General features: G+C 49.1%; 1 protein-coding gene across 1 annotated transcript in view; it reads left to right on the forward strand.

The window, feature by feature from the left end:
- The window catches only part of RBM6 (RNA binding motif protein 6), a 53,224-nt gene extending 39,630 nt beyond the window's left edge, over positions 1-13,594 (forward strand). Inside the window, exons 8-23 of the mRNA XM_021409404.1 lie at positions 284-344; positions 1,427-1,495; positions 2,556-2,807; positions 3,296-3,456; positions 3,872-3,969; positions 4,469-4,511; positions 5,070-5,130; positions 6,088-6,179; positions 6,854-7,006; positions 7,410-7,499; positions 8,269-8,358; positions 8,948-9,208; positions 9,796-9,870; positions 10,435-10,532; positions 11,731-11,842; positions 13,451-13,594. Coding sequence (XP_021265079.1) covers positions 284-344; positions 1,427-1,495; positions 2,556-2,807; positions 3,296-3,456; positions 3,872-3,969; positions 4,469-4,511; positions 5,070-5,130; positions 6,088-6,179; positions 6,854-7,006; positions 7,410-7,499; positions 8,269-8,358; positions 8,948-9,208; positions 9,796-9,870; positions 10,435-10,532; positions 11,731-11,842; positions 13,451-13,576 — 1,842 coding nt within the window. The 3' untranslated portion in view covers positions 13,577-13,594. The remainder of the gene's footprint in view (positions 1-283; positions 345-1,426; positions 1,496-2,555; positions 2,808-3,295; positions 3,457-3,871; positions 3,970-4,468; positions 4,512-5,069; positions 5,131-6,087; positions 6,180-6,853; positions 7,007-7,409; positions 7,500-8,268; positions 8,359-8,947; positions 9,209-9,795; positions 9,871-10,434; positions 10,533-11,730; positions 11,843-13,450) is intronic.

The raw sequence follows: 13,660 nt of genomic DNA on the forward strand, positions 1-13,660 counted from the left end.
TCCACTCAGGAACCTGTGACTGTGTTTGAGTGCAGTAAATTCAGCAGGAAAGGAAGTGTGGAAATAAATGCAAGTGCAGGCAGGGTTAGTTCAGGCTGGAACTGGCCTGTTTGTGGGGCAGCACAGCTGCTTGACTGCCAACTGTGTTCCCGTGCCCTTCCCCTGCTTCTCCCAACGCAGGTGCTTAACTTTCTGAAAGCACTTTAGAATCTGACCTTCTGAAGTAGGCTGTAACCACATATGCAAAACATGACTTCCTCATGCTATACATCTTGCATTGCAGTGTAAAGTGTGTAATGTGGGCTACAGATCTTCCTGCTCCTATTGCAAGCTTGCAAGAGACGGTGAGTATATCTGGTCCTCCTGTGTCTGGTCAGTTAGAAGTTTCATCTGCCCTGACAAGTAAGTTTGCCTTCTGGCTTCCCCGTAGCATCCTTCTTGGTGGAACTGGCTGAGTGCTGTGTAGGAGGGTTATTAATTTTGCTTCATTTAGGACCTTTCCCTGTCCACACTAAAGATGCTGCATGCCATGTGCTGCTTCTAGGTTGTCTGTTCTTTTGAGGCTTGGTGTCTTACCACATGAGGCCTCTCCTTCCTATTGCTTTGGCATTGCCCTTCATTCAGAGTGACAGGCTGTGTGCCCTCCAGCTCTGTGAGCTAGTGCTGCTGCTTGCAGGTGACATGGCTTCCCCCCAGCCCACCTTCCTTCGGAGATGTAGCTGCATGGTTTTGCTGTTACTCTTGTGAGGTTCTCGGGTTTGGGGTGAATGCAGGGTGTGAACTGCTGAACTCACCTTGCTGGCTGTAAGGAGTGCATGGAAAGAAGTTCAGCTCCTCCAGGAGCTCCTCTCCCACCAGCACCTCTGGGTGGGATGGCATGAGAGCCAGAACACGTTCCCTGGAGGAGCTGGTTTCTTTGGCCTGAGCAGGAATTCCAGGCCCTCTGTAAGCTTTGCCTTGGCATCTTTGAGCAGACTTCTGATGTTTCCTGTTTCTTATGCACATACCTTAGGTAGGAGGGCATTAAAATAACTGCTGATGCAGAGTTCCTTACTTGCTGAAGCACTCTCCCTGTGGATGTTGTGCTTTCCTTGTGCTGAGGCTCCTCTATCGGTGTTAGGAAGGCAGACTTTACATAGCTGTCCCCCTTGGTCACCACAGCTGTGTACTGTAATAAAAACGGCCAAGGAACAAAATAAATAGAGCCTTTAAGATGCTGTGAAGACTGATTGTGTTGCATGCTTCACACTGGCCTGTTGTGTTGGTTGCGAGGTTGTAATAAGGTAATCTCCCCGTGACTGTCCGTGAATTGTTAGGTGAAACAAAGACTCTACACACAAGCATTCATTACTGCAGCTTTGCATGGGTTCTTGCACGCTCTGTGGCTGCTGGTTTTGAGGTGGATTTTAATATGCCTCTCTTCCAGGGAGCAGAGCAGGCTCAGAGTCCAGAGGTGGTCCTGAGGGAGAAGATGCAGCAGCTGAGCAAGAATTCAGTAAGAGAAGTGCTCTACCCATCTCTGGGATTGTATTTATGTCTGTGTAATTTGGTTTCATTTGCAAATTCTATGGGAGGTCCTGCTCATGAAGTATAGCCAAACCTCTGCAAAGTGGAGACAAATTAGTATGGGACTGTCCAGCGTGAGCTGTGCTAACAGCCAAGCAAGTCAGTGAGCAGCTTTCCCAGTGTTTACATGCAAAATGATTGTGTTCTGCCATGCTTCCCACTGCCCAAACACAATGAGAGCAGGGACGTGCTCTGGGGAATGCTAAAGAGTAAAGCTTCACTGTGCCAGGGCTTGTACTCTCACTCTTTACTTTGTGGGAACAGACTTCAGCAGCAGGTACAGGGCTGGTGACATCTGACTTTAGAGCCCCCCAGCTTAGGCTTCCCTTTCTAACAGCATCAGAAGCTCAGGCAGGGTTCTCTTTTGAAGTGAAGCCAGATGCTTCAGAGGCCTTCAAGCTCAGAAACTTGATGGGATTTACTTTCTGTGTATCACATAGCTAGGCTAGGGGCAGGGTGTTTCCACATTGCGGTACTTCATTTGTTTTAAGTAGGGACCTAATAAAAATCAGTGATTTTATTTATGATGCATGTGTTTTCCCCCAGTTTTCTTCTAGCACAGAGACAGGATGACAGTCACTAGCTGATATTGCTCCGCTATGGAGTGTTCCTGAATAGATCAGGCATGGTAAGGATGTCTCTGCTGTGTAGGTTTTCCCAGACACGAGTACACTGCATCCAAACCTATCCCTTATTTACATGTTCCCAGGCAAGAGCTGGTCCTAAAAGGAGGCCAGAATGCCTCATTTCTGACAGCAGAGGTCAGGCAGAGGAACCTGATATGAAATGGCAATGGAAGGATGAGCTGCACATCTGTCTTGCCCTTTATGTGCCTTGGGTCTGCAGAGTGTTAAGACATGGGATGTCCAAAGGACAGAACAGGGTAGCCTTTTCTAAGGTGAACATCTGTACTGAGCAGAAAATAGCAGAAGGAAAAGTACATGCTGAAGCGCTGTATGTGGAACCAGTCTGTTTCTCTTCTCTAATAGCAGAGGCAAAGCTTGAAAAACCTGAGCAAGAGTTACCAGTACAACCAGAATCTCCAAAGCAGCCTCTCCAGGCCTCAGTTCCTGCTCCACAGCAGGAGTGCCAGCCTCAAGAACAGGAGCCAAGGAAAAGAGATGAAGGGAGAGAGCGGCAGCCCTCAGGGGAGAAGAGAAGGGACGTGGACAGGCACCAGGAGCTGCCTCCTCAGAGGGAAGCAGAGGAAGCCACTCCACAGGAAGGTGGAGGAAGCAGAAGTGAGTGGCAGAGAGCCCAATTTGGAATTCCCCTTGACTGCACTCTATGCACTCCTATCTGCAGAAAGCACAGCATTTCACTAAGACCTCTGGAGGCTATTGTGCAAATCCATGGCATCAAGTAATGGTGGGCTGTCCAGCTCCAAAAGTACTGGCGAGTTGCCCTTCAAAAAGTTAATTCAGGATGGTACAGTTAAATTAGCACAGCAGCAAAAGTCTGTGTGGCCAGAACTTGCCCTGGACTGAGCTCCTCCAAGGAGGAGGCTGCGTTCTGCTGTTTTCTGAGGGGGAAAGGTGAGGAACTGGAGGGAGGAGTCTGAGCTCACTGGGGAGAAAAAATCTGAAGGCTTGCGGACCCAACTCCAAGAAGCCCTGCTGTTGCTTTGGGGGGGTTTAATTCTACCTTCGCTGTTACAGTAAACCTAGATTTGAATTTTCTTTTTTTCTTTTTCTTTTGCTTTCTGGCCACCTCTCATTGTGCTTCTCAGCAATTATGCTGAAGCGCATTACTCGATTCACCCCACCAGAAGTGATTGTGGAGCTGCTGGCTCCGTATGTGCGTATCCCCACGTCCAGCGTGCGCATCATGAAGAACAAAGCTGGCCGGATGGGGCAGACCTACGGCTTCATTGAACTGGATTCACATGCTGTGAGTAGCTTCCTGTTTTCACATCTCTCCCTGTTGATATGTGTAGCAGGCAGAAGAGGAAAAAACACAGGAGGAAAAGAATATAGGAAATGGTCTTACTTGTGAAGCAGCGGTCCTGGAGAGTGTTGGTGGCTCTCCTGCTTGTCTGGCTAGTTACAGGGCACACTTGATACGTCTGTTGATCTCAGGCCTTAGGAGCCAAAGACTGATGTCTCAGGTTGTGATGCTCTGTGCGTTTCTTTTCTCAATATGTCTCTTTGCAGACCCTCCTAAACTTGACCATGTCTTGCTCAGGTATTTTGTTTGTAGGGATCTTGAATTCAATGGTTTCTCTATGCAACAGACAAGAATCTTAATTAACAGGGAGCTCCAGGGAGGGTTCACATGGATGTGAAATTTTCCTTTCCTTTGACAGGAGGCACTGAGGTTGCTAAAGATACTGCAGAATCTGGATCCCCCTATCTGCATTGATGGACGTACGCTGGAAGTGAATCTTGCTACAGGGAGGAGAAGGTACGACCAGAGGAGGCAGTAGGGTTGCTCTCTTCAGTGTGCTGTGAGCCCAGAGCTGTGCTGTCAGAGCGGGTGCTTAAACGCTGGCACATGAATTAACACAGCTGTTCCTACAACTATACAAGATGTTAACAATAAAGCAAAAGTAGCAGGGCTGGAAGAAGCTTCAGGGATTGAGCAGTATAGGAATAACCGTTGTATTAGATGGCCTCCTGCTGTCCAGCCGTCACGTCCCATTGTGAAGGAATTAGTAGGTTTGGGTTTTTAAAAAGCAGTCGGAGGGATTCAGCTGCTCTGTGCTGATAGAGCAGAGTGTGGGCATGACTCCTGTGGAGCCAATGATCTGCGGAGCCTCTCTGTCTCCTGGGGTGGACACAATCCAATGTGTGGCCAGTGAAGATGGTCTTTCTGTCTTCATAGTTTGCTGCTGATCGTTTTGGGTGCACTGAGGTTAATGTGAAGCTAGACTGACGTTAACCTGCCATGTTTATCTCAATAGGAATGACTACGGGGAGCACGGTGACAACTCCTACTATAACCAGGTAGGTCTGCACAGCTACAACTAGGAAGGAAGGGAGGGAGCACCAAGAGTGACACGCCTGACTTTGTTAGGCTTTTTTCCTTTGTACTGCCGAAACTTCAGCATGTCTGAAGGTATGGTGATGATGCTCGGGTGTACTCTTCACTGCTGCTTGGCCACCACACAGCATCATAATGCATACAGAAGGGCAGGTCAGAGCACAGATGCTGCTTGAAGGAGTTTGGGGCTGGATCACTGTATGACACACTTTTGTGGGGTGACTTGCTGCTGGCTCATCTGAGTTCCTGGACAGAGTGTGACTGAGCTGCAGGGCCATGCTAAACAGGCCTGGCACTTTCATATGAGTTGCCATGAGTACTCAGTTTAAAGATTCAGGGGAGATGGAGGAGTCTTGTGCCTTGCAACACCATCCATCATTCTGTAAATGAAAAGTTAGGTCTGCTTGTGTTCTATTTAGAGTAGCTAAATGAATGTTTTCCTCTTCTTCGGGCCTGTGGGAGGGAGAAGCGGTATGATACATGAGAGTTTCTGATCTGTCTGTGTTGTTCACTTATTCCAGGGCAGAAGGGGCATGAGAGACAGGAGGGGAGGCGAATCACAGAGACGCACCAGAGCACAGTGTAAGTTAAGCTCTGCCTCACTCCTACTATGGAGACTTTTCATCCTTAAAAGGGCACTGACGCGTACAAATCAGCCAAAAAATATTTTAAAGGCCAAGAGTAGGTTTATTTGCTACACCCACTTTTGAGTTCCTTTGCCAAATTTTAGTCACATTTTCCTATCTGATAATGGGTTTCTCTCTACTCTTACTGTGCAGAAGCTACATGCAAATAAATAAAACTTGCTGCTTGCTTTTCCTTGTTGTGGCAAACCGATGGGATAAAATCAACCTGACAATTTCTAGATGAGATAGAGGAACATACAGTGCACCAGTGGTGCTGGTGGCTGGAAAACCATTCCTGATTGTTTAACCAACTTATATACAGTATCGCTGAGCTCTGTTTAAATAACATTTCGGAAATGAGAAACACTGCTCATATTCTGGCCGTACCCTTAGGGCCTTAGGCTTTTCGTGTAGAAACAGGTTGCTCTGTTTCTTCCACGAGCCTTCGTGCACCCACGGGCGGAAGGGATGTGGGGAGTGTCATCATTTTAAACAGAGGATTGTTTGTAAGAGCACAGATCTTCCTTGTTCACAAGGGTGGGTGGAAACAGTGCCTTGTACTCATTAACCCATTCTTTAGGAAATTACTGAATTTCATATCTTTATCCGGTCAAGTGTTATGATCTGGTGATCTCAGTGCATCCTCCCTGTAACTGTGTTTTGATAAGGAATTTTTGTGACAGTCCAAAAACAGAATTATGAAAACCTGACTACCTTATTACTCCTTAGAGAAAAAAATACGTAGGTAGACTGATGTGAGGATTCTCTTGCTTGTCTTACCAGGAGAGAAGATTTCTTTCTTCCCAGATTTGATCCTTTCACCAGTGCAGGATTTACTTTTGCTTTTGTCTTTGTGAAAGGCAAGTTCTGCATTTGAAAGACTTCTTGTGTTAACTCTTGTCTCTCCATTCAGCTCCATCAGATGTGTCCACATACATTTATGATCCTGAAACTGGGAATTACTACGATCCCATAGCTGGAACATACTATGACCCCAGGACTCAGGTGAGTGCATAGGAATGAAGCTTCACACATTGCATGTTCTTACAGACTGCCCTTAGATTTTGCAGCCTGAAGAGGGCTAGCGCAGGACAGCACAGAGGCAGCTTTGTTTCTCTCAATTCTCTGACCTGTATAAAAGAGATCCACATTCTGAAATGTCACCTTAATGAGGAGCTAGGAGCCCAACAGCTGTGTGTGACCTCTTGACCTCACTAGGCCTCACCCCTCCTGAGGCCTGCTTGACCTTTGAAGCCTTTGGAAGGCTTTTGATCTGTTCTTCGTTGAACAGACTTACAAAGAGAGCATCCTTGCCAGTTTTTACTGAGGACATGTTATGTGACTCTACATAAGATGGAGAGCAGAGCTCTATTTTTGTCTCTTTGCTCCCTGAGCCTGGCTAGAAATAGTTACAAGGATGCCAAAAAAGAGCCATCTGCTGAGGTCCTCTGGGACTGTCATCTTGTTTTCATGCAACTGAAGATGCCTGTGCTCAGTGCAAACAGGGCAGTGCTCTGATGACCTGGCTGTAGTAGACAGTCCTCTGCCCAGCAAAGAAGCCTGTGCTACAGCTGTAGTCCCTTCTTACTGTGCTGGTCTCCTTTGCCCAGTAAGGATAATAAGTCTGATAAAAAGATTGCAAGGTTTTGGCTAAGTTCTTCTTACTTTGCCTCATTCAGAGAGAAGTCACGATAGACCGAGAAGCATGCTCATCTCCTCCAGAGAACAGAAGGAGGCGACATGGAAGCCAAGAACGGACAAGTGAAAGGAAGGAGCCACATAGCAGGGACAATAGGGACAAAAAGGAGAAAGGGAAAAATACTTCTGCCAAGGTAAATCCCTCCAGTAGTCAGAATGGTCAGAGATTTGAAGCCTGGAGGTTGAGGTAATAGATGTTAGAAAAAATGTGAGTAATTTTTAGGGGATTCAAAAAGGGGAGGGATGGTGAGAGAAAGTGATGGAATACGTGGGGTCACCAGCAGGCCAGGAACATGATTCTGGTCAAGCAGGGACAAGTTCCTGAAATTTTTGCCTTGTGACTTTAAGTCAGGGCTTCTCATCCCTTCCTTGGTCTTGGCTGAGTGGAGTGTGAAGTCATCCTGAGCAGAAATCCTCCCGTTGTTTTTCCCAGCTGTCTGGTTTCCATGGATGCTCAGAAATTGGCTTCCTACTTGCTGTGTGCACCCTAACTCCCCGTGCTGATGATGGTCTAATTCCCAATCTTGGGTTTTTCAGAATGAGCCTGGGGAGGAGAGGTTCTTCACAGAAGATGTCTTCAAAAAGCCATTACCACCCTCTGTGAAGAAGGACGAGACTGCAGGCCTGGTAAGATGTTGCCTAGACCTTCACTTTCTCCAGTCAAGGCTTGAGTAGCTAACAAACCACTAAACTAGATCATGTCTGGGGACTCAGGCAGTTTTCTGTAAAGCTTGTAGACATGAAGCATCACCCCAGCCTGCTGTTTGTGCTGCTGAACAAGTGCGCATTGCAGGTTCATCCTGTTACAGTGCTGGGTAACTCGTCTTTGGTGTTCTCTGTCCAGAAGAAAATCCTGAAGCCACGGAGTTGCATTGAGCCTGGCCATATATTATGCCACAGACACAACACGGAAAGTTAGTGTCACCATTACTTCTCCCTGCCTATAGTACTTCTGCTGGATGGTATTTCTCACAGGGAAGCAAGACTGTAACTCTTCCTGCAGCACTGTGTTTCTCTGTTCCCATGCTGACTGGCTGCAGGGGTTACTTTGTACCTCCTGTCCACATCTTTTGTGCAGACGGAGGTGTCTAAATGTGAACTGGCCCTGTGCCCCCTCCACTGCTGGTCTAAGGCAACTGGGAGCACGGTCAGCGTCACAGTCCAGCAGAGAGTGAGAGTGGAACAACTTGGCAAGCTGCTTTAGCTGTCTCTGAAACCAAGAACGCAGCTCCAGGAGAAATGCTTCTGGTGATGCCCAGAATTGGAATGTCTCCCACCAAAACCACTTCTGTCAACTGCCTGGTTTCCCTGGAGGTTTTTTACATGGGTGATTGGCTTGCTGCGTGCACTGAGTTCATGCTGTGGCAGTCTTAACACCTGATCTTGACTATTTCAGAATGAGTCTGGAGAGGAGAAGTTCTTTGCAGAAGATGTCTTTAAAAAACCGTTACCTCCCTCTGTGAAAAAGGACGAGAGTGCAGCCCCGGTAAGACACTCTGTAGGATTTTTGCCTTGGTTGAGCCTGGGTAGGTGGCCTGGGAGCTCACCCAAGCCTGGCTGTGACCTTGGGTGCAGAAGTGCCAGTTTCTCATGCTGATGGAGGGAGCATTGGTGATGGAGTGGCAAAGGCAGTTTGCTTCATAAGGCTGAGCTTGTCTGCAGGGTTCTAGCACAGTGAAATTTGTTACTGGCATCTATGCAGGGTCTCTTCACTCCAGAGAAACTCTTGCAGCTGCCTCCAAACTGAGGAATGGTAAACATCACTGATCTCCATTGCTGGAGAATATGATTGATAGCTGCTCCATGCCAGATCACCACTGCAGTGTCAAATTCTTGAGCTTAGTTGTGTGGCAGATTGGAAAAGCCTGGCAACAAGGCATCTTGAGAATGGAACAGCTTCTGCTCAGTGGTGCTTACATGCTGGCCTGCCAGCTTCTTTCCATTCCTTTCTTAGACTGCTGCTCTCTTGCTCTTGAGCTAGAACGGAGACAGTAGATAGTCTGGGGTAGAAGATCCTAGCGTGGCAGAGTAGGCTTGGTGCTACAAATTGTCAAACTTCCTGCTTCTTCCCTCAGCCCAAGGTGGTGAACCCTCTGATAGGTCTTCTGGGAGAATATGGCGGAGACAGCGACAATGAAGAGGAGGAGGAAGAGATGGAGCAGGTGCAGTGGCTGCCATCTCACCCACCAGCACAGCGTGAGGAGCAGCCGAGAAAGGCCAAGGCCAGCGATGACAAGCTGACTGACTGGAACAAGCTGGCCTGCTTGCTGTGCAGGAGGCAGTTTCCCAACAAGGAAGTGCTCATCAAGCACCAGCAGCTCTCCAACCTGCACAAGGTATGGGGCTGGTGGCAATGGGAGCTGCGTGTGTGATGTGAGCTGCCTTTGGCTCAACAGCTTTGTGATGTACGGGGGAAATGCAATGGCTGTGTGGGAAGAGATGTTCTGAGTTTGACACAGTAGCAGGCAAAGTTCCCATCAAAGCTCTGCTCAAAGCATTGTGTGAGCTGCTTTCTTCTGCTACAGGAGTGCCATAACATCAGGGTGGGACTTCTTAATAAGCTACAGTGAGAAAGCACAGGGTTGGGGAGAGTGGGCTGCTGGCACATTCAAGTGTGGTAGCAGTAAGAACTTCAGGCATACCTTCCTGTGTTCTGTGCTGTCGTTGAGATCTTGCTTCTGGGAGGACCAAACTGCATGCATGTTATGAAAGGACAACAGGACCAGTTGCCTTTCCTGCTATGGTATAGGAAGGGCTCCTGGTCCCTGTGGGTAGGCCAGGATGGCTTCATGGGAAGGTGTCGCATCTGGATTAGTGCAGCTGCAAGAGCCTGCTGCTTTATTTGTACTCTTTATGGCTGCAGCAAATGACCCTGACAGCCTGTATCCTCTGCTGACTCTGGCTTCTGTTATCTTCCTTCCAGCAAAACCTGGAGATACATATGAAGATCAAACGATCTGAGCAGGAACTGGCATATTTGGAGAAGAGAGAGCGTGAGGTGGGTCTGGGGGGGTGGACAGATTTCTGTTTGCTAGGGAGAATGTTGGTCTCAGGCATGACCCCCTCCACTGTGTGCACTTCTGCCTATAGCCTGCCCCTCAGATGCCTCCCACAGAGTCTCAGACTGTGGGCACACACTGCATTTGGGCCTGTAGATAGTGCTATGGCTTCAAGAGTAGGTCCCCTTCCTCCCAGAAGGGTCTGGGTGGTGGTTTTCTTCTCTTGCCAGCCAGTGTTGGGTTCTGGGCTTTGTGGAAACCAGACTTCTATTTAAAATTGATGCTGTGTGTGGGCAGCTGCTGCTGCCTGGCCAGGAATGCTAGAGCCAGAACACTTATTCGGGAGCTAGCAGAGCTGCTCATACTGCCATAGCAGGAAGGCTGCAACCACAGATCTGGATCTGCCCAATAGATATCATCAGGACAGAATAAGTGGGTCCTAGAAACATCCAGGGTCCGTGGGTCCCCAGGACAGATTTCCACATGCCTACATAAGCATATCTCCTCTGGAGTGTCCAATCCTTTGTAGCTCCTGTGCTTAATTTATTCTTTCTGTTACTAAGGGGAGATACAAAGACAAAGGAAATGACCGGAGAGAGAAATTCCAGCAGATGGATTCACCAGAGAGGAAACGATTCAGATATGATCGAGACCCAGAGAGGTAATGGTTTCTCTTGGTTAGATGTCTTCAGGGCTGCTGATGCCAGCATGGCATGTGTGCTGCTGGCACGCCAGGGCCAGAATTGGCCAGTGGGGTAGATGGTGGAGAGAAACAGCCAGGCTGTGGTTCTTGTGGGTAGAGTTCCCCCAGGCAGAGGTCTGTCGTGCTGCAGGACTTCTCAGAGGGGGCAGCAGAGGGTGAGGGTTATGCAGTGCATGGGTGGAGATCAGGGTGTAGGGGAAAGCAGGGACACACAGACAGGTACTGAATGGGTTGGATGGCGGTTTTGAGTGTGCCTGGCTAGGCACGGGGAGCAAAGTGCAGTCCATTCCCATCCACTTCATCCTTAAGGCATTTGCTGACCTCCTGTCCTGGTGTTCAGCTGTTGGAAGAAGGAGCAGAGCTGTGCTTCATCTGTTCTTCTGACTCAGAGGAGTGCTGGAAGCTGTTTCCATCTCATTCAGAGTAGGTGGAGGAAGAAAGTCTGTGCTGTTCCAGTGGGCTGAGCAACTGCTGGGCACGTGTTGAAGACAGAACTGGTAGCGTGCCCGTTCCCTTCTGGTACAGCACCTCAAAACTGGACTTTCCCTTCACATCTAGCAGTTTAAAAATCTGTGTCTTTTGTTCCTTCTCTTTTCCTGGAAAAGCTATAGATAAACTAAAGCAGTTTGTGTGCAGTGTCATCAGCAGCCAGACAGTAGAACTTGCCTGAATGTACAAAGCTATTTTTGTACAGAACAGTTTTGAAAACTGTGGATTTTGGTCTTGGATGAGCAATGACCAGGTGGGAGCAGGGGTGTCCGAATCAACATTGCTCAGCGACCACAATGCTCACAGCATAGGAGAGAAGCAAGCTCTACCAGAGCAGCTGGGATTGAACTTCACTTTCTTGCTATTGCTAAAATTCAAGCATAGAACACTTCTGGACTTCTCGTATTGTAAATATTTTGGAGCCTGAGCTCATTTCCTGTGCCTTAGTGTATTATCCCTTGAGGTGGAGCAGGGAGTTACATGGTCAAAGGTGCCTGAACCCTGCAGCATGTTGGTTTCCTTGGGCGGTGTGCTTCTTGCAAGCAACTTGAAATACCCCTCAGGAGAGGTTTGAGTGCCAGTGAAGGTGTTATTAATAGAGCTAAAAAGCTCTGGCATGTGTTCAAAGCATTGCAACACTGAACAATTGATTCTGCCTCCTTTTCAGTGACTATGACCCACGGATTGACAGTAACAACAAAGGAAACCGAATGTTGCAGTCCACAGGGTGGAAAAGGGGCTTCGGTCACAACCAGCAGGGTACAGCATCACCAATGGAGGTGAGTCTCACCTTCCTGTCAGAACGAATCACTGTTCTTCAAGCTGGTGATGTCTCCCAAGAGAGCTGGAGGCAGTTCTGAGCTCCAGCAAGAGTCAGGATGTGAGACTCAGCGCCCACTTAACGGAGTAATGCGTGCACTGAGTGATTTTGCAGGCTGGGAGGGGCTGCAAGTAGACTGGCAGAAGAAAGGGGTTAGAATTTATATGGATCTGGAGGGGTGGAAAACAGCAACAGTGAGTAAGGAGGGTGTGAACGTCTAATTAATACCTGCCCAAAGCCAGGCTGGAGTTTGAGCAGAGCACCAGCTCAGTGCTGTGTGGCCACGTAACTCACACGCAGTCACACTGACTCCATAGAGGAGGACAAAGGACTGGGGGCTGCTGAGGCTGCTGTTCTGCTGAAATCTAGCCAGTGGGCAGCCAGGCACAGCAGGAGCAAACAGCCTGGGGCAGGGACTGCTTTGCTTGCCTACGGACACGTGAGCAGCACCCGACCCTTGCAGCTGCAGCCGTGCTGCGATGCATTTGTCTCCTGACCGCCTTGCTGCGTGGTGTTAGTGCCTCACTGAGGGACAGAGCGACTTGCAGGGCAGCTCGCCTTGTGACATTCAGCTTGCAGTCAATTATATCATGAAAAGCAAATATTTGAGGCTTTGTGACGTGTATTTGCTCAAGCCCGCATGCACAAGGCAAGCTTCCCTCTTCAGATAGCAGGGACGAGCCCCAGCTGTTGCTTGGTCCTCACAGAGGGTTTCCTGCGGCCATAAAATGGGCTTGGTTGGAGAGCTGGCTTCAGGGCTGCGCTCTGGGAGGTCTGACCTCCAGTCGGGGCTCCCTGGCCTGGATGGGAGAGTTGATGCAAGGCACAGCCCTCGTTCAGCTCCTGCAGGTGCCTCCCAAAGGGTGCAGAGAGATGTGCTTTCTTCCCTCTTCCAAATCCTGCCGGGCAAAGCCACTTCAACCCCACCAGACTTTGATCTCCCAGCCTAATTGATCGTGTCTCTGGTATCCAGAGAAATCAGACTTAAAAGCAAGGGAAACTTTCAGTCTTGGGCCAGATCTCCTGGGCTAACTCTCGGCAGGTATTACTGAATAATTCAGACACTGGCTGCCGGAGCCAGTCGTTAAAAACTGGTTGATTTTCAAAGTGAGCTACTAGATTCCATGGGAGTGCTGTTAGAGGAGAGAACTGCTGAGCTTGTGCAAGTAGAGGCTAACTGCAGACAGCTCCCTGGGAGCGCAGCTCTCTCGCTGGTGCTTTCCTTTGCGCCGTTTCGATCCCTGCTTGCGTGTGGCTGCCTCCTGTCTGCTGGCACTGTGCTTTGGCTGCCTGCTCCAACCCCACCGTGTGCTGGTGCTGATCTCCACAGCCAGTCTCTGCTGTTTGGTTCTCAGTGGGCATTTGCTGCCTCTGTTTTTGTTGCCTGCGAAGGCCTAGAGTTTCTCCCCAAGCAGCTTCAAGAGGAACGCAGCTTTTCCTCTTCTCCCCGATCCACGTGGCAGCAGTGGGTTGTCCTGCAGCAGCCCCAGAGGAAGCTGTCTCCTTGCGGGCAGCAGGTGGCTGGCAGCAATCACAAAGACACGTCGTGGTTGTGGGTTTTTTTCAGGGAGAAAATCGGAAGAAGGGACCTGGCCTGGGGGCCCAAGGGAGGCCCAACAGGAGGCAGTCCAACGAGACCTACCGCGACGCCGTCAGGAGGGTGATGTTTGCCCGCTATAAGGAGCTTGAGTAAATGGTGGAGAAAACCCCACGCCCGTCTCCCATCTCTGTCTCTTTCTCTGTGTAATGTTCTCCCGGGGTTTGGGGTTTTTTTTTT

Source organism: Numida meleagris, chromosome 11 (genome assembly GCF_002078875.1).
Source record: "Numida meleagris isolate 19003 breed g44 Domestic line chromosome 11, NumMel1.0, whole genome shotgun sequence".
Taxonomy (NCBI): Eukaryota; Metazoa; Chordata; class Aves; order Galliformes; family Numididae; genus Numida; species Numida meleagris.